Raw genomic sequence first — 23,492 nt, forward strand, 5'->3', positions numbered from 1 at the left:
ATCACTTAGGAAGTTCCCCAAGTAGTCTAGCTGAGAAGTAATATAGATATTAAAAAGGTGATTCTGAAGTTCTTAGTTCATTCTATAGAGTCGTGATTTCCCTTTTAGATGCTTAATGTATGAGTTTGAAGTAATACTATTTAAAATCAACTTTTGAAAATTAACATTGTGTTAAAAATTAGTGCTAGCATGGATTCAAACTAAAGAGTAGAGTGCACTTCATCTATATAATTTGATTATTTCTTGTGGAACTTTCAAAATTTCTTATGCACCCAATTCAACTGCAACCAGCCAGAGCAAATACATATTTTTTAAATGCTCCTAAGATACATGGCAATTGTTTGAAAGTAGCACATATAACTAAAGGAAGATCCCATGTTCCTTAAAAAAAAAAGTAGAGACTACTAACAGGTTAAGAGACAGTTTAGTTTGAGAGTTGGGGTTTCATTACTAGGCTCACCAACAGAAGGAATGGTGGTATAGATAACCTTGAAATTATGAAAGTATACCTTGAAAGATTTACTTTGACTCAGGAAAGCCCATGATTTATGCCAATCTGTTTGTACAAATAACTACAGTCTTTATGGAAACTCATCCTTCCAACAATATGAAAAACCTAGAATGACAAAGGAAAAGAAACAAATCAATTGAAGTGAAAGGGAATAAATGGAACATAGTTTGGTGAACTGGAATTGGAGATGATGTTTCTGTTCTCATTTTGTTGATTCTGGACATACTCTTATTCATAGAAACAGTAGCCATGGAAATTCACAAAGCCACAAAAGATGGAGTCCCTTGTCTCATCATCAAGATGGTATAGTGTTCTTATCATTGTGCTGGGCCATTCCATCCTCATCTGTCTCCCAGCTGTTTATGTTTATCTCTAGCTATAGCAGTTTTGAGTTCAGACATATTATTACCAACATGTTTGGAATTCTGACTGAAAAAAGCATTAGGAAAGAGATAAATTTCTTTATGGCTTCTGTTTCATTTGATCCATTTGAGTTAGTGTTCCCCTTTAGCAACCTCAAGCTATTGATTGCAAGTAGAGAAAATGGTTTTGTATCTCTTTCTGAATTTATTGTTAATAGGACTGTGACAAAATTCAGAAAACCAGAATGTGCCACCTTATAAATCATCCAGTAGACCCCAGCTCCATGCAGAATCCTTTTTATTGGGTGTGAATGTTTGTGTGAGTATATCTCATCTATGAATGATCTGACCTAGTTATTTAATTTAGAATTAATTCTATTATCTAAGCACTAACTCATATGTATCAGATAATAAAACTTTTGAGCAGGATGGTTAGGAGTCAGAATTCTCCTATGCACCTATCTATTCTGCTGTGAAATGAAATACTGGATGCCTGTAGTTCAAACATGTCATCTTAGTGTCTTAAGTGAGGATAATATTCTCCACATCAATTTTAGCAGTAAATCATGCCCATTTGATATTTTTAAATGTTGGATGACAGTATCTCATTCCTAAACCTTGGCTATCCTGGGAATGATACTGCTCTTGAAGAAAGTGAGGTCTATGTAAAGTAAAACTGCATATGTTGTAGAAGAATTCTTGGCCGTGCTGTTCTGGCAGCCAGGTCTTTCTGGTCCTAGAAATTTAGAGAGTATAGTTTTAATATGAAAATAACAACACTAAAAGTTTGATTATATTTGATCATTAAAAATGCAATAGGCTAGTGAATTTCAAAGTAACAATAGACTTGAATTAATCACACTGTATTTTATCAGGTAAAAGAACATAAGCTTTGAAAAATAATCTTGCCAGTTACCTTGTGTCCACTGAAGACCCGAGAATAAGAGCCAGGTTCTCATATCTATTTACTTGCCCTTGTAATTCATATAACAAAGGTTCCTGTTGTTGGTTGTTTTAGGTAACTTTAAGCTAATTATACATTCTAATAGCCAATGGAGACATGATTATCAATATTTATATCTCAAAGCTTATAGCAACATGTACATGTAATTAAGTTGGATTATTATTATTTTAGTGGGCATAGTTGAGACTGTCTTCCTTATCTCTTGTGTTCTGTAGTTTTGGAATTAGTCTCTTAACGTTTTAGATTTAAAAGAACTAGCATTCACATTTCCTTGAATATTATACAAAGGGAAGCCTCTGAGATGTGACTGTAAGTTTATTCATACATTTACATCAATACACCTATGGTTAACTTCATGTGCTTCCTAAATTGAGAATAAGACAAGTTGTGATGCAAAATTTTCACATAATTATGTTCAGTATAAAATATTGCTTTGCTTTCTAAAACAGATGCTTGATATATACTGCTTCAGTAAGTATATGCATAAGCTGATTATGAAGAATTGCCCCATCAGAAAGTGAAAGAGAAAAACAAAGGCAGAAATGTCAGCATTTTTGGTGTTTGAGTCTCTGTCTCTGCCCACTTCTCCTGCTTGTTGTAATATCTTGGCAGGAAGGTCAGGCAGAATGTGTGATCATAGTGATAAGGCAAAATAGAACTACTGCTAGAGAATCATGCATAATTACTAGTGTTGGGAAAATAACCCTTTTTCTTCTTCCTGGTGGCTGCCCTTCCCAACATTTGGATATTCGGCAGTCATCCACTGGGTCCCATCATACACCCATTATAATGTCAGGCACCAAGGAATGCAAAGGCTAATAACAAAACAGTTTCTTCCAGTAAGTAGCTTTTAGCCTAGGCAAAGAAGACATGATTAATGTCTAAAATTAATAAACGACAATTCAACAAGTTATCTTCAAAGTAATGTATTCCATGTAGACTAACTAAAAGTTAACATTGCATTGAATCTCAGTTTTTTTACAGTGTTTTTAGAGCAGTTTCAGGTTTACAATAAAGTTGAGAAGATGACAGATATTTACCATATATCCCCTGCTCCACATATGCATAGCCTCCCCCATTATCAATATCACTTAGCAGAATGGTACATTTGTTACTAAGGATGAACCTACATTAATACATCATTGTAACCCAAAGTCCATAGTTTCCCCTTAGGGTTCACTCACGGTGTTGTACATTCTATGGGCTTGGACAAATACATAATAACATATCTTCATCATTATAATATCATGCAGAGTATTTTCACTGCTCTAAAAATGCTGTCCTCTGCCTATTAATTTCCTCCTCCCACCCATCCCTGACAATCACTGATATATTTATTGTTTCCATAGTTTTGCCTTTTCTAGAATATCAGATAGTTGGAATCATACAGTATGTAGCCACTTCAGATTAGCTTCTTTCATTTAGCAATATGCATTTCAGGTTCCGCCATGTCTTTTCAGAACTTCCTAGCTCATTTCCTTTTAGCGCTGAATAATATTCCATTGTCTGGATGTACTTTAGTGTATTTTATTTACCCTACTGAAAGACATCTTGGTTGCTTTCTTGAACTTCATTTTAAAGACAAGAAAACTGATGCTAAGAGTGCCACAGATAGTGATATAACAAAATATAGATGAATTCAGTTTTAATGTCCAGCTATTCTGTTTCCTCATACAGTATTCTTTATATCATAATTTGGTCCAGTATATAACTATCCTTGCAATTTCCTTAGATCCTTCCTGATGTTATGATTTATATCTCTGTTAATCATAAATATGCAGATTATCCTTAAAATGAAGAATTCTTTTGAACAATCAACATTTCTAGATGTTTTGCTGGATTTTTTGGTATTCCTTTAAGTAGTATATAAATATTTAGACAGCAACATGCGTTTATGTTGAATAAAAACAACAAAGAATCTTTGTAGTAGCTCTCTGGGCAACAGAGCATAGAAGTATTTGAGAACTACTACCTGAAAGAGTGGAGGATTGATTGCATAGTTGATTCTTTGGCCCTTATATGGCATACCCAAAGGAAGACAAGCTGCTTAAAAGCCATGAGTGGCAGTGATCTTCAGGAAGCCAATTAGCTTTCTGAAAGGTGGTTTGTATTGATGTTTAATATTCTCCTAGTGGCAGTTTGATACATTTTAACAAACACAAAATGCATTTGAATTTCCATGAGCTGCTACACAGAAGTTAGCACTACAGCTTATTTTAGGCCAGAGTAGATTGAGGCTAATTTCCCATTTGTTGTATTTCTAAAGGGAAATGGATAGCAAAATTTACTTTCTAAACAAAATATATTTTATTTTATCTAATTTTGAAATGCAGTGCTGTTTTTCCAGACAGGCAGAACTGGCTCTCCAAAATATGAGTCTTAGAGCTGCAGTGAGCAGACCAAAACCATTTGGAGACAATGAAACTTCACAGAAATTACCAATCACTTTTTTATATTAATACCCTCAGTGAAAAGTCTTAAGTATATCTTCCTAATCATCTTCTGATTCCTTGAAATGCATATTTCAAAAGTACATTTAGGGAATCGAATTTCTTTTCCAGTCTGGAAGCTATCTTAAGGCAAACTTGACTTTTTTATATTTTAGAACTTGGCTAGATTTTTCTCTTTCTCTCTTATCAATGTTGTTAGTGCTAATTTGCTCTCTTTCTCTCATTTCTATGTATTGGTGATATCTGCTGCTGAGAAATACTAAATCACTTTGGAATTCACTTTGATGAATTGCTGTTATTATTGATTTACAAATCAAAAGTGAATTGAGTTAATGTGTCAGTATCTGTTTTTCAGCTTTCTTCTAAGAATGTGACTCTTCCATGGCTGGCTGTTTCTATAAAGTTATATATAATTCAGATGCTGTGTATTTTATTGTGCACATTCTTGTTGGCACCATTGTTACAGTCAAGAACATTTCAAAATATAAATTAAATTTGGTTAATATATTTGAACTGAAACCTGAACACGGCAAGTACGGAAGAAAAATAACCACAAATTAGGCAGTAAATCAGAACCTAATAATCTTTTCCTTCTTTTGTATGCTTGTTATCAGTGTTTGAATACAGGAGATCACTGACTTGACCAAATGTGTTTTCTTCTGTTGTGATAAAATGTACATAGCATAAAATGTACTGTTTTAACCATTTCTAGTATTACAATTTAGTGGCATTAAGTACATTTGCAATGTTTTCCAAACATCACCAAAAACATGGAATGCTTCACAAGTTTGCATTTTATGATTATGCAGGGACAATTGTAATTTTCTCCTTAATGTTTTAATTTTAGCATATGTGCTACTGAAATGAACAACCAAATATATTTTAAAGTGTCCAGAATGTCTTTGAGAATAAGAATAAGATAAAATAAGCTGACTAGCTTATTTTACCTGGATTTAAACCCCAACTTCAAAGTTTATTAGTTATGTGACCTTATTCAGTTTCTGTGACTCAGTTTCCTTATCTGAAAAATGAAAATAGTAATGGTACTTCCCTCTTAAGTTTTTGTCAATGTTAAGTAAGCAAATATGTGAAGAACTTACAACAATGTGTGACATAAGTGCTTTATAACATTTTTTATCTTCAACCCAGTGTTGCCTAAATTGGCTGTGGAACTCTTCTTACACTTTCCCACTTTTTTTAACAAACTCCCTTAACATTTTGTGTATTCAAACTAATTTTTGTATGTGAACTGTTAGCTTTAAAATTTTTATCTGGCTTATCAAATTTGATAGGTGTCTCTAGAAAGCTGTATTTCAGAAATTTGAGGAGTTAGACTTACAATGAAATTTGTTGGGCATGCCACTGATGGCTTCAAAATCATAGACCAATAGGAGGTCAGGGCTGAAGGCCTAAGAAATCATCTTGACACATCTAGTAACATTCTACAGAAATGCTCAAATAAGGTACCAAGGGAGGTGTTATAACCTACTAGAAGGTATATGTACTATTAGAAGTGTTCATATAACTCAAATTTTCATAAACAAATGGTCTATTGAGAGGTGCTAGCATGATAATCATATTAGTGACTATGTTTAAAAACCTGGAACATTTCCAATTTAAAATTATATCACCAAAGACAAGTATAACTTATTATTACTCAGTGAGAATAGTTGACTTTATGTAAACTATGAGGATTCCTGATACTTATAAATATAGATTAAATTCAAATACCGAAGAAAATAGTGTTTAAGTAGTTGAATTTAAGCTTGCAATCCCAGTTTAAAAAATGATTTACAGCAACATTTCTCAAACTATGTTCAGTGAAGTATTAGTGTCTTTAGAGCCATTAACAGGTATTCCCTGTAAAAGAGTTCCATTATCCAATATGTTTAGAAACTGTAGTGTGCTCTATTTTAAAAGAATATCACAATAAATATTAGCATATTATAAGCAATGAAAAAATCTACAGTAAAGAAACCTGGAGCTAAAGTACCTGGATTTAAACCCCAACTTCAGTTTATTAGCTATGTGAACTTATTCAGTTTCTGTGACTCAGTTTCCTTATCTGAAAAATGAAAATAGTAATGGTACTTCCCTCTTAAGTTTTTGTCAATGTTAAGTAAGCAAATATGTGAAGAACTTACAAACAATGTGTGATATAAGTGCTTTATAACATTTTTTATCTTCAACCCAGTGTTGCCTAAATTGGGTGTGGAACTCTTCTTACCCATTCCCACTCTTTTTAACAAACTCCCTTAACATTTTGTTTAACAAGTAGTGAAATGGAACATAATTTAGGAAATGTTGATGTAAGACAAGCTCAGTGTGCTTCTTTCTGGCTTTTAATCAGTTAACAGTAAATGTAATAGGAACATTTGAAGAGATTATTAGACTTTCAAACTCTTAAATGCCTATTATGCAATTATGCATTTTCAGAAGAGTCTACAGGAAAATAAACAGTTGCTTGGCAACCTGGTATTTTGTTAGGCAGTTCAGGCTATAGGACAGCAGTTTGCTCAAAACAGCAGCCAGATTTCTCCTGGGTTCCTGGTTTGGTTGCATTCTCTACTCTGCTGTGCTGATTGTCCTGTCAACCCTTACTAATTGTCATTTTCCTGTCTCTGACTCCATTCTGAATGGCAAATACACTGCCTAATTGTATATCCTCCAATCTGTTGTTAGGACACAATGAACTTCAGCAAAGACTAAGTGCATCTTCTTTCTGTGTCTATCTGTAATTCAACAAAATGTGCCAATATCTCATGCCAATATAGTGGATTTCTAGTGCCTGCATTGTATGATGGCTTTGCTGATATCTAGCCAAATGCAGCTGCTGTCAACTTTTGGAAACTTCCCATAACTGTGTTTTGTCTACCTTGCCCTCACAACTATAGAGCTGAGTAATTTTTAATGCTGTATCTATCCCTGAATGGTGATTCCTAAGAATCAGTGCATATTTGCTCTTCATTTGGGTGGCCTGCAACTGCTTGCACATGGCTGCCCTTTGATTTTACCAGTCTTTCTATTCTTATGGCTTTCCCTTTAGTTGCATTCTGAATTTTTTAGAGTTCATGTGCTTCTCTGAATAAGAGGTCAGAGTGCAAGCATCTCCTGAATATGAACCTGAATACTACCTCTGTTTGGAAATAACTTATATCTTCTCAGTTGATTTGTAGGGAATTGCAGAACTGTTTCCCCTAGATCCAATGTGGTATAGTGCATTAACATTTTATTCTTCCAGATGTTTCGTTATTCATGTTTTAGCACATTACAGTTGACACAAAGTAGCTTTAAATGCAGATAATGAACAAGCCAACACACAGTACTTGACTGGTAGAGTGAAATAATGTGGCCGATCTAAACTGCTTTTCATTTTTGAAGGGGTATTATTAATGTAATGCTTTGACTGTTAATTAAATTAAATGTCATTTTTGAAATATAAAACCATAATGCAGTGAACTGACTCACCATTTCATTTAATTAATTGTAAACCTCAGGATTTGATTACTCGTAGTTCTCCTTTAGTTAATTTACTTGTTCACAGTTTTGACAGAAAAGCTTCAAACTAATATGAAGAGATGGGCACAGTATAACCAATTAAGAAACTAAAAAGTTGCCTTAATTTTTGTTCAGATAATTGATACGAACCCAAATTCACTATTTTTCCCCTTTTAAATTTTACGACAAGCCATGCATTTTATCTCCCCTGCATTTCTAGTTTTGAGGATTATAGATCACATAAAGTGGTAAGTCTAATGCTTGTTTACTAGCAAGAAAAGCATGCAAGATAATACAAAACCACAAGGGCTTCAGAAAACGATATAGTACAAAGTAAATCTAGTCAGAATTATTGCTTCACAAAGGACTGTAAAGACCATTTATTCCAACTCCTTAATTTTACATATGAATAGACTGAAGACCTGAGAAGTTATATGACACAATTTCTCCCATGTTATGGTCAGTGAGCCATAGAACATCACTGCAGACCCATTTTAGGAGTTTTAAAGAAATAAAAAATTAAGATTAGGCAGGTAGAAATTAATCGACAGAGCAATTGTGATAAAAGTCAGGAGACATGAGTTCTTATCCTACCCCTGCCATTGACTGGCTGTGTTATATTAAGCCCCTCACTTTTCCACTCAGAAACTCAGTTTTTCATTTATAAAATGGAGGGGTTGGATCAAATATTCGTTAAAGTTCTTGTAACTCTTAAGAACTTTTTACACCACCCTAAGTCTGAGTTGGAGCTTGTATACTTACTAACAATAATAATAGTCAATTACACACACACACACATGTGCATGTGCATACACATAAAATTATGATATGTTGGGCATGTTCATATTGTTATGTTGAATTTTAAATCAGGAAGTGAGTGTAAATTACCATAAAGGTTGTACATTGTGATTTAGTCAATAATTATAAATTTTAGTGACTAGACATTGAGACAATCATGAAATTAGGTGAACAAGAATGGAAGATGCTGAAGTTACAGAAGTAGACACTCCAATATCAGAAAGTGCAAAAGGTGAATGATTACCCTGTAACACTGAGTCACTGCCTTTCCAAATCTGTTTCAGTCAGTTAAATATATGTAATGTGAACATAATGTAAAAATTACCATGATCAGATTTAGTGACTGAAAAAGACAACCTATATGTTACTGGCTGCTTTGAAAAAGAATTTATATATTATTGGGTGTTTATGTAGATACTTACCTATAGTTGCACCACTTTCAGTTTTAAAGGTATATTTTCATACACATTAAACTTACCGTTTTCTATTTATCTGTTGCAAGCTGAAATTCTGGTTTCCAAGTAAAATTTAATTCAGCATCTCCTAAGTCGGCTTGTTCCTTTTGTGTGATATTCCAGGGCTGCATTCTAAGAGCTTGGTGCCAGGAGATGATTTACCTTTTTAAACCCATCAGTGTTACACTACACAGAATCTTGAGTTTAAGAATTGAACTAAATAGTTGAGTTAAAGGATAAATTGATATGGTTTATTTGAAAGGTCAAATAAACCATAGCATCTATTGCATTGCATTCCATCTGCTAGCTTATGGTTTTACTTGAAGACATAGCCATCCAAGTGCTGTACTGAAAACTGAACAAACAGGATTTAAGTATTTATAAGTTAAAGTCACTGCAATATGGACCATGTGGCAATACAAAATATGTGAGTTAGAGGCTAAGCTTCTAAATTTCTAATCAAATGTAAGGAGATACAAGAAAGGCAGCTAACAATACAAGACTGTATGTTGTAAAGGGGTCATATATCTTTACAGATTTTTATTAAATCACAGTTGAACTACTTCAGCACTTTAACAAATATATTGAGGTCCCATCAGGAAACTTTGGTTTTTGCTCCATGTCCTCCCCTTTATAACTGACCTATGGCAGGTCAGGGTGAGACTGTTTCCTCATATTCAAAATGAACAGATTGAACTAAAATTAGCATTTAGAACTCCTAAATATTCTTGCAGCACCTTAATATTTCTTTCTGAATTTGCTCACCCTCCATTTGAAGGTAACTCTCTGAAGTAAGACAGCCTTTCCTTTAGCAGAAATGCCAATGAGGATTTTCACCAGAAAGTGATTCCTTTCAGCATTTCAGAGTGCTTTCTCTGACAATGTTGTTTTAGATGGAATTTAATATATGGTGAGTTATTTCTAAAACAACTGTCCAGAGTGTTAAACAGACACCAGAACACATTAGTAAAAGCTGGAATTTCTCAATTTTCATATCATTCTCATTGTTTCCTTTGTGTTTTGAATTAGAGATCAGACCCAGATTTGTGCTTTTATTAGATTTTTATACTGCTTAGTGTAAAATGAAGTAATTACGTGAGTTGAAAATTACTTTGTTAAATAGTATTATAAATCAGAAGGGTTTATTTTTGGCTTGTGTTGTGCAGCATAGGCCTGTTAAAGACATGTATCCAGTTTTTAATTACATTAAGAAAATGGTCCTCATTTTAAAAGGGTTTGTTCTGGTTTTAGGTATAACAGCTGCAGCAATGGCTGAGGCAATGAAGCTGCAGAAGATGAAGTTTATGGCTATGAACACACTTCAGGGAAATGGAAGCCAAAATGGGACCGAATCAGAACCTGATGATCTTAATTCAAATACAGGTGAGGGTCTTCAAAAATCCAAGGCTGTTGACTCATCGACTTATTCTGGGATTGGAGAGAGGAGGAATGAGTGGACCTGAAGAGTAATATGTGTACTCTTATTAGAAGCAGTTATTACTGCTTACTAAAGCCTGCCCCATAAGTTTCACCCCAGGCTTCATCTTTCTGTAAAAAATTTACCACTGAAGAACAGTTCTGAGAATCTACCCTGGCTGGGCTACAGTCTCTTCAGCTGGAGTATCACTTCCTTAGCTAAGTGAAGGTGCTGTCAGAAACTCGAGGCATTATCAACATGGGATAAAGAAAGGGGGTAAGAAAAAGAACAAGCAAAGAAAAAAAGAAGAAAAGGAGAGAAGAGAAAAATACCTCTGGGGTGGAATATCTCCTCCCTTCTTACTATTTGTTTTTTCTTCTTTACCCTGTAAGAGTTGTACTTTGCCTTGCATCATGAAACGACTTCTCAGATCTCTTTCGGAAGTAGGCAGGATTATAACTATCAACACACATGAATGAATACATATATAATTTTATAATTATTTTATAACTATTTATAATAATTTTAATGGGGAATAATAAGGAGTGACCAAAGATTCATAGGAGCCATAGGTTTTCAATCTAACTCTTCAGTTCAATTCAGTATAGTGTGATAAGCAGACTGGTAGCAGCCTTATCTCTCTTCTTTTAGGCTCCTAGAAGCTCAAGCATGGTGGGGACTTATTTTGGAAGGAAAAGGAAAGGGGAATGAAAGACGGAAATTTTTGAATCAATCAGTATGATAAACCACTCTGACTTTAATACCATGTGGCTCTCTTCATCTGAAATTGAAATGTTCATGATGATTTACAGAGTGAGAATTGGTCTTTAGCCAGTGCTCACAGTGGGGACTCAATGGAAAAATGTATGCTTTTACTGGATTCATAGCAACTGGAATTAACACATAGATAAGGCTAATATTAACAGTAAGCAAAGAACAGCAGCAACAGTAAGAAGTTACCAGTTACTATGTACTACTCCCATTTTCCCTTTAGTTCCAAACATGTTTATATTTAGATATAATGGACATATAACATTGCATAAATTTAAGGTGTACATGTTAATTTGATACACTTGTATATTGCAATATGATTACTACTATAGTGTTAGCTAACACCTCTATCATGTTATCATTTCTTTTTTGTGATGAAAACATTTAAGATCTAGTCTCTTAGCAACTTTCAAGTATAGAATACAGTATTGTTAACTATAATCACAATGCTGTGTATTAGGTCACCAGAGTTACTCATCTTTTTTCTCTCATGTTAACTCATTTAATTTTTACCAAGTTCACAGAGAAAAGGTATTTTAAATATTCCTATTTTGCAGTTCAGGATATGGAGTCACAGAGTGATTCAGACTTGCCCATAGTCACAAAACTAATAAGTGGCAGAGCTAATTTTCAATTCCATATCTACTGAAGCCCAAAGCATTTGCTCTTTCCTCATTCTTCCTCCTCTGCAGTGCTTTTTTTAAACAGCAACTTTATTTTATCAAAATAAAATTGGAATAGAGCTTGTTTTTATGATGAGGATACAGTGATCAACTGATGATCAGTTTCCTAGTCCTAACACCTTGTAACTCATACTGGCTTTCAAATCTTACAGTGTCTTAAAAGTGTTCAGCATTTGACAAGAGGCTTCTTATAAATAAAAATATTTTTTTGTATCAATAAAAGTTAGTGGGAGCTCAAGCAGAATTTCTGTCATGTTTTTCTCAAGTACACCAGTTTCAGAAAGACTTTCTACAAAATTTCTATGTTTTTCCATTACAACATGAAAACATAAAACATTTTTTTTTTTTTTTTTTTTTTTTGAGAGGGCATCTCTCATATTTATTGATCAAATGGTTGTTAACAACAATAAAATTCAGTATAGGGGGGTCAATGCTCAATGTACAATCATTAATCCATCTCAAGCCTAATTCTCGTCAGTCTCCAATCTTCTGAAGCATAACGAACAAGTTCTTACATGGTGAACGAATTCTTACAGAGTGAATAAATTCTTACATGGTGAACAGTACAAGGGCAGTCATCACAGAAACTTTCGGTTTTGATCATGCAATATGACCTATAAACCATCAGGTCAAATATGAATATTCATTTGATTTTTGTACTTGATTTATATGTTGATCCCACATTTCTCCTATTATTATTATTATTTTTATTTTTAATAAAATGCTGAAGTGGTAGGTAGATGCAAGATAAAGGTAGAAAACATAGTTTAGTGCTGTAAGAAGGCAAATGTAGATGATCAGATGATCAGGTGTGTGCCTATGGACTAAGTATTAATCCAGGCTAGACAAGGGCAGCAAGACATCCACGGATGCAGAAGATTTCTCTCAAAGCAGGGGGGGTGAGGTTCTGAGCCTCACCTCTGTTGATCCCCAAATTCTCACCTGATGGCCCCCCTGCGACTGTGCCTGTCTTAGGTTGTTCCTCCCTTGAGGAATCTTACCCGTCTCTGGCTAACCAGTCATCTTCCGGGGCCATACAGGGAAATGTAAAGTTGGTAAGTGAGAGAGAAGCCATATTGTTTGCAAAGGTTAGCTTTTTACTTCTTTGCAGATTTATGCCCTGTGGCTTCTATGCCCAGCACTTGTCTCGAGGTATCTTTACCACCTGGAGGAATTATGATACTCGGTAAATTCGATATGAGGCACGAATTCTATTTAAAGTTTGTAATTAGGAAGGAAGAAGAAAAGCTATAGATGTAGCATATGAAGGAAACTTGGGAGGATTGATTATTTCTTTGACATATCTTCTTGTATAGTACCTTAAGTATGTATAGGTTTTAAACTACTAAGTAATTTGCACACACATATTAACATAATAGGAATACGGTGACATAAACAAAGCAAATCTATAATTACCAGCCATCTCCAGTGAAGCCAAGAAAACCATTTAGGCACCCTAGGCATTTGTGAAAATTTATCTATGATATGATGGATATTTTCCAACTGTACTTGAACCATCAGACAAATTAAAGCAGCCCATTTCTGGGATCTGTTCACATCCCATATGTTCTTTTAACCATAGATAGTCTATAGTCATGAGATTTTGGGGTGCTACAACTTGCACCCCTCCCAACTCCTGGTTGAGTTCCAACAGTACAGATCCAGTCAAATTCGTTGTCTCACTGTATGCACATGCCAGCCTAGACATCTCCCTCCTCCTTCTCATGGCAAGTCCAGGAGATGGTGGGCTGGATGCAGCCACAACCGCAGCATCGTCCGGATCCCTGTGGAGGCTTTTTGATGATCATCCCCCGGCACGAGTCCTCCAGAGAGTGCTGATGCCGGAAGCTCCTCCTCATATCGTATCTTAGTTCATTTTCTGGGTATCCAAGCTAGGCCTTGATCTTCTGTGTAGAAACAAACAGACCCTTTGCCCACACTTTGACATGCCCTCTACACCACTGTGCAGAACTCATTGGAGGTCAGCACACAGAAAACATAAAACATTTTGAGAGATATACTGGTGAACTAATTCCTAACTTGATAAATAGTTAATTTCCTTAGCTGCATATAATCTGGCCTAACTCCAGACATTCATCATTGTGATGACAGAAAGTATTAGGTTTCCATTCATGCATAAGTTATACTTTATGCTAAAGAAATCAAATTAGAGTAGTCACTATGCTTGATCATGAAGAGATTGCAATCTATCCTTATCTTGATATAATGAGGATTAGCAGATATAAAATACTACTACTTCTACTACTACTAAAGATTTAAATTAAGAAATCCCTGATGTTTTTCAAAGCCTCTAAAGGACTACTGCTACCATATATGTAAATTCAAACCAGATCCTGTTACCAACAGGGATCTCTTTGGTCATAACTTTCCTCTGTGGGGGAAAAGGAGAGCAAGTTACCTGAAAAGAACTCAAATAATTGTTTTAAGGAATGTCAGTGAACCATAAGTTAAATAACTCAAGGAAATCAGGAAAACAATATATGAACAAAATGAGTTCAAAAAGAAATAGGAACCATAAAAAAGAACCAAACAAATTTTGGAGCTGAAGAATATACTGGAAAGAATGAAAACTATATAAGGAACTTCAACAATAGACTTGATCAATCAGAAGAAATAATCTGTGAACTTGAAGATAGGGCATTTGAAATATTCTAGTCAGAGAAAAAACAGAAATCTGGATGGTATTCCATCCAGAAAATCCTGGATGGGATACCAGGATTTATTGGTTCTATAGAACCAATACATACATTATGGGAGCCCCAGCAGGAGAAAACAGGAAAAGAAAGAAAGCTTATTTAAATAAATAATGACTGAATAATCTCCAAATCTGTGGAGGGAAATTGACATCTAGATTAATGAAGCTCAAAATCCTCCAATAGGATCAATCCAAAGGAGACCACAGTAAGGCACATTATAATCAAATTGTCAGAAGTCAAGGACCGAGAGAGAGAGAATTTTGAAAACAACAAGGGAAAAGTGATTTGTTCCATATGAAGAAACAACCATAAGACTATTCATAAATTTCCCAGTAGAAACTTTGCAGGACAAGAGAGAGTGGGATAATATATTAAAAATACTGAAAGAAATAACTGCTAACAAAGAATATTATAATTTGCAAAGTTATTTTCTAAAAACTAAGTAGAGATAAAATCTTTCCCAGACATACAAAAACTGAGGGAGCTCATCACCATTAGAGCTTCCTTACAAGAAATGCTTATGGATTTCTTTACATTGAAATGAAAACTTTTAAACAGAAATGTAAAATCATATGAATGAATAAATCTCACTGGCAAAGGTAAATATATAGACAAATACAGATTAATGTAACATTGTAATGATGATGCATAAATTATTTCTAACTAATAAAGTTAAATAAGAATTTGTTAGTGGACACATAGAATAAAAAGAAGCAAACCGACTAAAGAACACAAAGTACGTGGGGGAAAGTAAAAGTGTAGAGTTTTTGTATGCAGTAGAAGTTAAGTTATATCAACTTAAAGGGTTTAAGTACATATTTTATACAAGCCAGAAATTAAATAAAGTAAAAACCTGTGCGAGATGCACAAAAGATAAAGAGAAGAGAATCAAAGCAAATCACTATCAAAATAAATAAATAGCAAAGAAAGATAGCAAGAAAAAGGGACAAAGCAACTTTTAAACAGAAAACAATTAACAAGATGGCAATATTAAGTCCTCACTTATCAATAATTACTTTAAATGTAAATAGATTAAACTCACCAATTAAAAGGCTCTATGTGCCTAAATGGCTAAGAAACAAGATCTAGTAATATGCTGTATACAAGTAATTCAATTTGGATTAAAAGACACACAGGTTGGAAGCAAAAGGATGGAGAAAGATATACTGTTAAAATAGTAACTAGAAGAAATGAGAGTGGCTATAATTGCATTAGACAAAAAAGACTTTAAGTCTTAAATTGTTTCTAGAAACAAAGGTCATTATATAATGATAAAAATGTCAACAGGAAGATATACCATTTATTAATATATGTACTCCCAACATCAGAGCACCTAAATATATAAAGCAAATATTGGCAGATCTGAAGGCAGAAATTGAAAACAATACAATAATTATGGGGAACTTCAATACTCCAGTTACAGTTATGGATAGAATTTCCAGATAGAAAATCTATAAAGAAAAAGCTGACTTAAATACTATAATCCAAATGGACAACAGACATCTACAGAAATTTCCACATAATAACAGATGAATATACATTATTTTCAAGCATACTTGGATCATTCTCCTAAATAGATCCTATGGTTGGTCACAAAACAAGTCCTAGCAAACTTACAAATATTGAAATCATACCAAGTATCTTTTCTAACTATAGTGAAATGAAACTAGAAATCAATAACAGCAGGAAAATAGCAAATTTTGTACACACATGGAAAATAAATAGTATTTTTTTAAACAACTATTGAGTCACAGAGGTAATCAAGAGGGAGTTTTTAAAGTATCTCAAAACAAATGAAAATGAAAAAATGTATCAAAATTATGGAATGCTGCAAAAGTAGTACTAAAAGAGAAGTTATGGTGCTAAATGTTTATATTAAAAAAGAAAATAACTCAAATAAACAACCTCATCTTACACATTAAAGACCTAGAAAAAGAAGAAACAGCTAAGTCCAAAGGTAGCAGAAGGAACAAAGTAATAAATATTAAGTAGAAATAAAGCAAGTGAAGCATTAAAAACTAGAGAAAATCAACAAAAGTGTGATTTGATTTTTCTGAAAAGATAAACAAAATCAACAAATCCTTAGCTAGACTAAGGGAAAAACAAGACCCAATACATAAAATCAGAAATGAAAGAGTGGGCATTACAATGATGCTTCAGAAATATAATGGATTATGAGGCCTTATTATACACTGACAAATTGGGAAAACTTGAAGAAATGGATGAATTCCTAGAAATATACAACCTACCAAAACTGAATCAAGAGGAAATAGAAAGCATGAGTAGATCAATGTGCTACAAAGAATTGATTATTGATAAGGAAATTGAAATGGTAATAAAAAAATCTTCCCCCAAAATAAAACCCAGATCCAAAATATTTCTCTGGTAAATTCTAACAAACATTTAAAGAAAAATTAACTCCAGGACTCAAACTTTCCCAACAATTGAAGAGGAGGCAATGTTTCCAAATTCATTTTATGTATCCAGCATTAGACTGATAAGAAAGTTAGATAAGGATACCATAAGAAAAAATACAAGGCCAATATTCTTGATAAATATAGATGCATAAATTCTCAATAAAATACTAGCAAGCTAAATTTAACAGCACATTAAAAGGATAATACATCACGACCAAGTGGGATTTATGCCTGGAATGCAAGACTGGTTTAACATATGCAAATCAATCAATGTGCTACAAAGAATTAATAAAATGGAAATAAAAAGCACAATTATCTTAATAGACACATACAAAGTATTTGACAATGTTTAACATCCACTTATGATGAAAAATGTCAACAGAATAGGTAACTGACAACATAAAGGGTATATAGGAAAACCCACAGCTAACGTCATAATCAGTGGGGAAAAACATAAAGCTTTCCTTCTATGTTCTGTTACAAGGCAAGGATGCCCCCTCTCAACACTTCTGTTCAACATAGTACTGGAATTCCTAGCCATAGCAATTTGGTAAGAGAAAGAAATAAAAGACATCCAAATCCTAAAGAAAGGAAGTAAAATTATCTTTATATTGCAGTTACATGATCAAATATGTAGAAAACTCTTAAGACAACAACAAAAATTTTAGAATTAATAAATGAATTCGACAAAGTTGCAGTACACTAAATCAATATTCAAAGATCATTGGTGTTTATATCAACACAAAATGAACTATCCAAAAAAGATTTAAATAAACAATGCCATTTATATAGCAACAGAAATAATTAAATATCTAGGAGTAAACTTAATGAAAGAACTGAAAGACTTGTACATTGAAACTTACTAAATATTAATGATGAAAATTAGATAAGACACAGATAAATGGAAAAAAATCTTATGTCCATGAATTGGAAGAATTAATATTTAAAATGTCCATGCTTCCCAATGTGATCTACAGTTTCAATCCCTATCAAAACACCAATGGAATTATTCACAGAAATAGGACAAACAATCTTAATTTTTTTATGAACCACAAAATATCTAGAATATCCAAGGCATTCTGGAGAAAGAAGAAAACTGGAGGCACAACACTGCCTGATTTCAAAATATACTACAAAGTTACAGTAATAAAGACAATTTGGCAGTGGCAAAAAACAAAAACAAAAACCAGACACATTAACCAATGGAGGAGAATTGAGAGCCCAGAAATAAATAACATGCATTTACAGTCAACTGATCTTTGACAGAGGTGCCAAGAATACACAGTGGGGAACATAGTCTCTAATAAATTGTGTTAGGAATACAGGCTATCCACATAAAAAATAATGAGATTGAATCCTCTTTTCACACCATATACAAAAATCAAATCCAAATGGATAAAGACTGAAATGTAAGACGTGGAAATGTAAAACTAGAAGAAGAAAATGTAGGAAAAAAATCTTGACATTGATCTGGGCAATGATTTGGATTTGCCACTAAAAATAAAAGTGAGAAAAGTAAAAATAGACAAATTTGATTTCATAAACCTAAGTCTCTTGCAACAGCAAAGAAAGCAATCAACAGAGTGAAAAGGCAACTGGTGGGGTAGGAGAAAATGCTTACAAACTATATATCCGATGAGGGGCTAAAATCCAAAATATGTCAGGAATTCAAACAATCCAAAAGCTTTAAAAAAACCAAGTAATCTAATTAAAAAATGGGCAATAGAGATTCAAGATGGCAGCACCAGTTGTGAGACAGAGAACTCCTACCAAAACCACAAATAGTATGAAAATATAGTTAATACAACTAACCCTAAAATAGCAACAGGAAAGAAGGCTGAACCAAACTGCACACAGACCTCACAAACAGACCAGACCTCACAAAACAAGGTAACGTATGAAAGCCTTGATCCAGTGGGACTCAAGCCCTTCCTCCACTCCAGCTCACTGGTGGGAGGAAGCAAAATGGACTGGGGAGAGGTGGAAGCCTGGGACTGTTGAACACTCAGCCCTGAAGATCTGCTTTGTGAGCAGAAGCTTACGTTGTGTGGTGCTCTGGAGGATGGTGAGCTGGGATAGGTGCAGTGCTTGAGAGACTGAGAGTCAGGCCATTTGTGGAGGATGGGATCCACATCTGGCTGCTCTGGGACAAAACAAAAGTGGGTGGACTGAGAGGCTTCCTAGCAGTGAGAGGGCTGCTGAAGGGGCAGGATTTGCATGGAGCTTGCTGCATGGGAGAAGGGAGATGGGGACAAAGTTGTCTGGGTGCACTCTTCCCAGCAGGTTGGGAACTTTGAGGAACTTCAGGCACTCCATCCCCTGGCTGGCTACTTAGCTCTGAGGCCCCCCACTGTGACACACAGCCTGCTGAGCCTTCCTCCTGGCCTGACAACACTGGGCCAAAAAGCACCAGTCAAAGTGCTGGTGACAGGCCAGCCCAGAGGGAGTACCCACCTACAACAGCTAGAGACACAAAGCACAGATGCTTACACCTGTGTGGTCAGCCCACTGGCTCTGATACTGGAGACAGGCACCGCAGACGGGAATCAGAAAACAGAACTTTCTGCCCCACAGACAACAGCTTCGCTCCCCTATGACCCCCAAACTCACTCGAGGGGCTAAGGAGCTTCAGAGACTAGAGCTTCTGGGAAAAAGAGGGCACCACACAGATATATGAAATGTCAAAAGAACCTGGATCAGACCAAAGTCTCACAAACTCCTGAAAAAGGGCCAAATGAAACTGAAGTCACCAATCTTCCTTAAAGAGTTCAAAATAAAAGTCATAAACATGCTTACAGAGGTATAGAAAAATATTCACAAACTCAGGAACAAATTTAACATGAAGATTCAATTATTAAGAAATTCCATATCTTAAATGAAACATACAATGGAGGGATTTAAAAGCAGATTAGATGAAGTAGAAGAGATGGTAAATGGAATAGAAATTAGAGAAGAGGAATACAAAGAAGCTGAGACACAAAGAGAAAAAAGAATCTCTAAGAATGAAAGAATATTGAGAGAATTGTGTGACCAATCCAAATGGAACAATATTTGCATTATAGGGATACCAGAAGAAGAAGAGAGAAAAAGGGACAGAAAGTGGCATTGAAGAGGTAATTGCTCAAAACTTCCCCAATCTGGGGAAGGAGATAGTCTCTCATGACATGGAGGTGCACAGATGTTCCAACACAAGGAACCCAAGGAAGACAACATCAAGAAATCTAATAATTAAAATGCCAAAGATCAAGGATAAAGACAAACTTTTAAAAGCAGCTAGAGAGAGAAAAAAGATCACATAGAAAGGAAAATCCATCAGGCTATCACCGGATTTCTCAACAGAAAACTTACAGGCCACAAGGGAGTGCATGATACATTTAATGCAATGAAGCAGAAGAGCCTCGAACTAAGAATACTCTACCTGGCAAGGTCATCATTAAAATTTGAAGGAGGGATTAAACAATTTTCAAATAAACAAAAGCTGAGAGAATTCACCTCCCACAAAGCACCTCTACAGTGCATTTTGAAGGGACTCCTATAGATGGACATATTCCTAAGGCTAAATAGATGTCACCCAAAGGACAGACAAAGAGTACAGAATGTGATTCATAACATACAAAGAATGAAGGAGGAGGGAAAAGGAGGGAAAAAAAGAACCTTTAGGTTTTGTTTGTAATAGCATATGAAGTGAGTTAAATAAGACCGTTAGATAGTAAGGGAATTACCCTTGAACCTTTGGTAACCATGAATCTCTAACCTGCAATGGCAATAAGTATATACCTATTGATAATCACCCTAAATGTAAATGGTCTGAATGCGCAAATCAGAAGACATAGAGTCACTGAATGGATAAAAAAACAAGACCCATCTATATGCTACCTACAAGAGGCTCACTTCAAACCCAAAGACATACACAGACTGGAAGTAAAGGGATGGAAAAAGATATTTCATGCAACTAATAGGGAGAAAAAAGCAGGAGTTGCAGTACTTGTATCAGAAACAATAGACTTCAAAACAAAGAAAGTAACAGGAGACAAAGAAGGACATTACATAATGATAAAGGGATCAGTCCAATAAGAGGATATAACCATTCTAAATATAAATGCACCCAACACAGGAGCACCAGCATATGTGGAAAAAATACTAACAGAAATAAGGGGGAAATAGAATGCAATGCATTCATTTTAGGAGACTTCAACAAACCACTCACTCCAAAGGTAAGATGAACCAAACAGAAAATAAAAAACAGAGGCACTGAACAATCTTTTAGAACAGATGGAACTAACAGACATCTACAGAATACTCGATCCAATATCAACAGGATACACATTCTTCTCAAGTGCACATGGAACATTTTCAAGAATAGATTATATACTAGGCCACAAAAAGAACCTCAGTAAATTCAAGAAGATTGAAATTGTACCAACCAGCTTCTCACATCACAAAAGTATGAAACTACAAATAAATTACACAAAGAAAATGAAAAAGCCCACAAACTCATGGAGGCTGAATAACATGCTCCTAAATAATCAGTGGATGAATGACCAAATAAAAACAGAGACCAAACAATATATGGATACAAATGACAACAATAATTCAACACCACAAAATCTGTGGGATGCAGCAAAGGCCATGCTAAGAAGGAAATATATTGCAATACTGGCCTACCTCAGGAAAGAAGAACAATCCCAACTGAACAGTCTAAACTCACAATTAATGAAACTAGAAAAGGAAGAAGAAGTGAGACCCAAAGTCAGTAGAAGGAGGGACATAATAAGGATTAAAGCAGAAATAAATAAAATTGAGAAAAATAAAAAAATAGAAAGAATCAATGAAAGTAGGAGTTGGTTCTTTGAGAAAATAAACAAAATAGATAAACCCCTAGCCAGACTTACCAAAAAAAACAGAGAGTCTACACACATAAACAAAATCAGAAATGAGAAAGGAAAAATAACAATGGACACCACAGAAATACAAATTATGAGAGAATACTATGAAAAATTATATGGTAATAAACAGGATAACCAAGGAGAAATGGACAACTTTCTAGAAAAATACAACCTTCCAAGGCTGATCCAGGAAGAAACAGAAAATCTGAATAGATGAATACCCACAAAGAAATTGAATTGGTATTCAAAATCTACCTAAGGAAAATACCCCTGGACCAGATGTCTTCCCTGTTGAATTTTATCAAACATTTACTGAAGACCTAATACCCATCCCCCTTAAAGCTTTCCAAAAAGCAGAAGAGGAGGGAATACTCACAAACTCATTCTATGAGGACACTCTTATACCCAAACCAGGCAAAGACACCACAAAAGAAGAAAACCACAGACCAAGACGCCTGATGAACATAGATGCAAAAATACTCAAAAATATATTAGCAAACAGAATTAAAAATACATCAAAAAGGATGGATTAAAGATGGTGGCATGATGGGAGAGACAGAGGCTTCCTCTTAAAACTGGATACAATTAGAAAATTTAACTGGTGCAACTAATCCTGAGAGAGCAACAGGAAAGAGGATGGTGTCAGACTGCACACACCTGGAGATAAGAGCAGACTTCAGTGAAAGGGATAACGTACCAGAGCTGGGGCTCCCGGGACCCGAGCCCCGCCCCCACCCCAGTTCACCAGCGGGAGGAAGACAAATGGAGCAGGGAGGGAGTGGAAGGCTTGGGACTGCTGAATACCTAGCTCCGGAGATCTGCTCTGGGAGCACAAACCTACATTTCATGGTACTTTCATGAGACTCGCATGGAAAGTGAATACAGGCAGAGGTCCTGGGGAGACTGGGATTCTGGCTGCTTGTGGAAAGCAGGGATCCATATCTGGCTGCTCTGGGACAAAAACTTATACCTGTGTGCCCGGCCCACTGGCTCAGGCAGTAGAGACAGGCACAGGAGCCAGGAGGCGAGGAACAGCACTTTCCTCCCCCCAGGCACCAGTACCGCTCCCCTGCAACCCCTGACATTCCTTCAGGGGCTCAGCAGCTCGAGTATAGAGCTTCTGGACACTAGAGGGCGCCATATACAAACATGAAACGCCAAAGGAACCTTGTCCAGAGTAAAATTAATACAACTCTTAAGAACGATTTAAATGATATGGTCCTCATGACTCTTCCTGAAAGGGAGTTCAAAATAAAAATAATGAACATCCTAATGGAGGTACAGAAAGACATCCAATAACTCAGGAATGAATTCAGGTCAGACATCCAATCATTAAAGAACACGATGCAGGGTATTAAAAGCAGGTTGGATATGGTGGAGGAGACAAAAAATGAAATAGAAACTAGAGAAGAGGAATACAGAGAAGCTGAGGCACTGAGAGAAAAAAGGATCTCTAAAAATGAAAGAATATTGAGAGAACTATGTGACCAATACAAGTGGAACAATATTCGCATTATAGGGGTACCAGAAGAAGAAGAGAGAAAAAGGGATAGAAAGTGTCTT

General features: G+C 35.1%; 1 protein-coding gene and 1 non-coding gene across 3 annotated transcripts in view; one reads left to right on the top strand and one right to left on the bottom strand.

Moving 5' to 3' along the window:
• Nucleotides 1-23,492, top strand: part of DACH2 (dachshund family transcription factor 2) — a 722,046-nt gene that overhangs the window by 452,605 nt on the left and 245,949 nt on the right. For both annotated transcript variants that reach the window (XR_012127367.1, XM_073227574.1), the window contains exon 4: nucleotides 10,290-10,421. Coding sequence is in view for 1 of the 2 variants with exons in the window: in XM_073227574.1 (XP_073083675.1) it covers nucleotides 10,290-10,421 (132 nt within the window). In the remaining variant the exon portion in view is untranslated. The remainder of the gene's footprint in view (nucleotides 1-10,289; nucleotides 10,422-23,492) is intronic.
• Nucleotides 5,052-5,156, bottom strand: LOC118969870 (U6 spliceosomal RNA). The gene has a single exon (XR_005057698.1). It is a non-coding gene; the product is annotated as a U6 spliceosomal RNA (small nuclear RNA).

This window comes from Manis javanica, chromosome X, assembly GCF_040802235.1.
Source record: "Manis javanica isolate MJ-LG chromosome X, MJ_LKY, whole genome shotgun sequence".
Classification (NCBI taxonomy): Eukaryota; Metazoa; Chordata; class Mammalia; order Pholidota; family Manidae; genus Manis; species Manis javanica.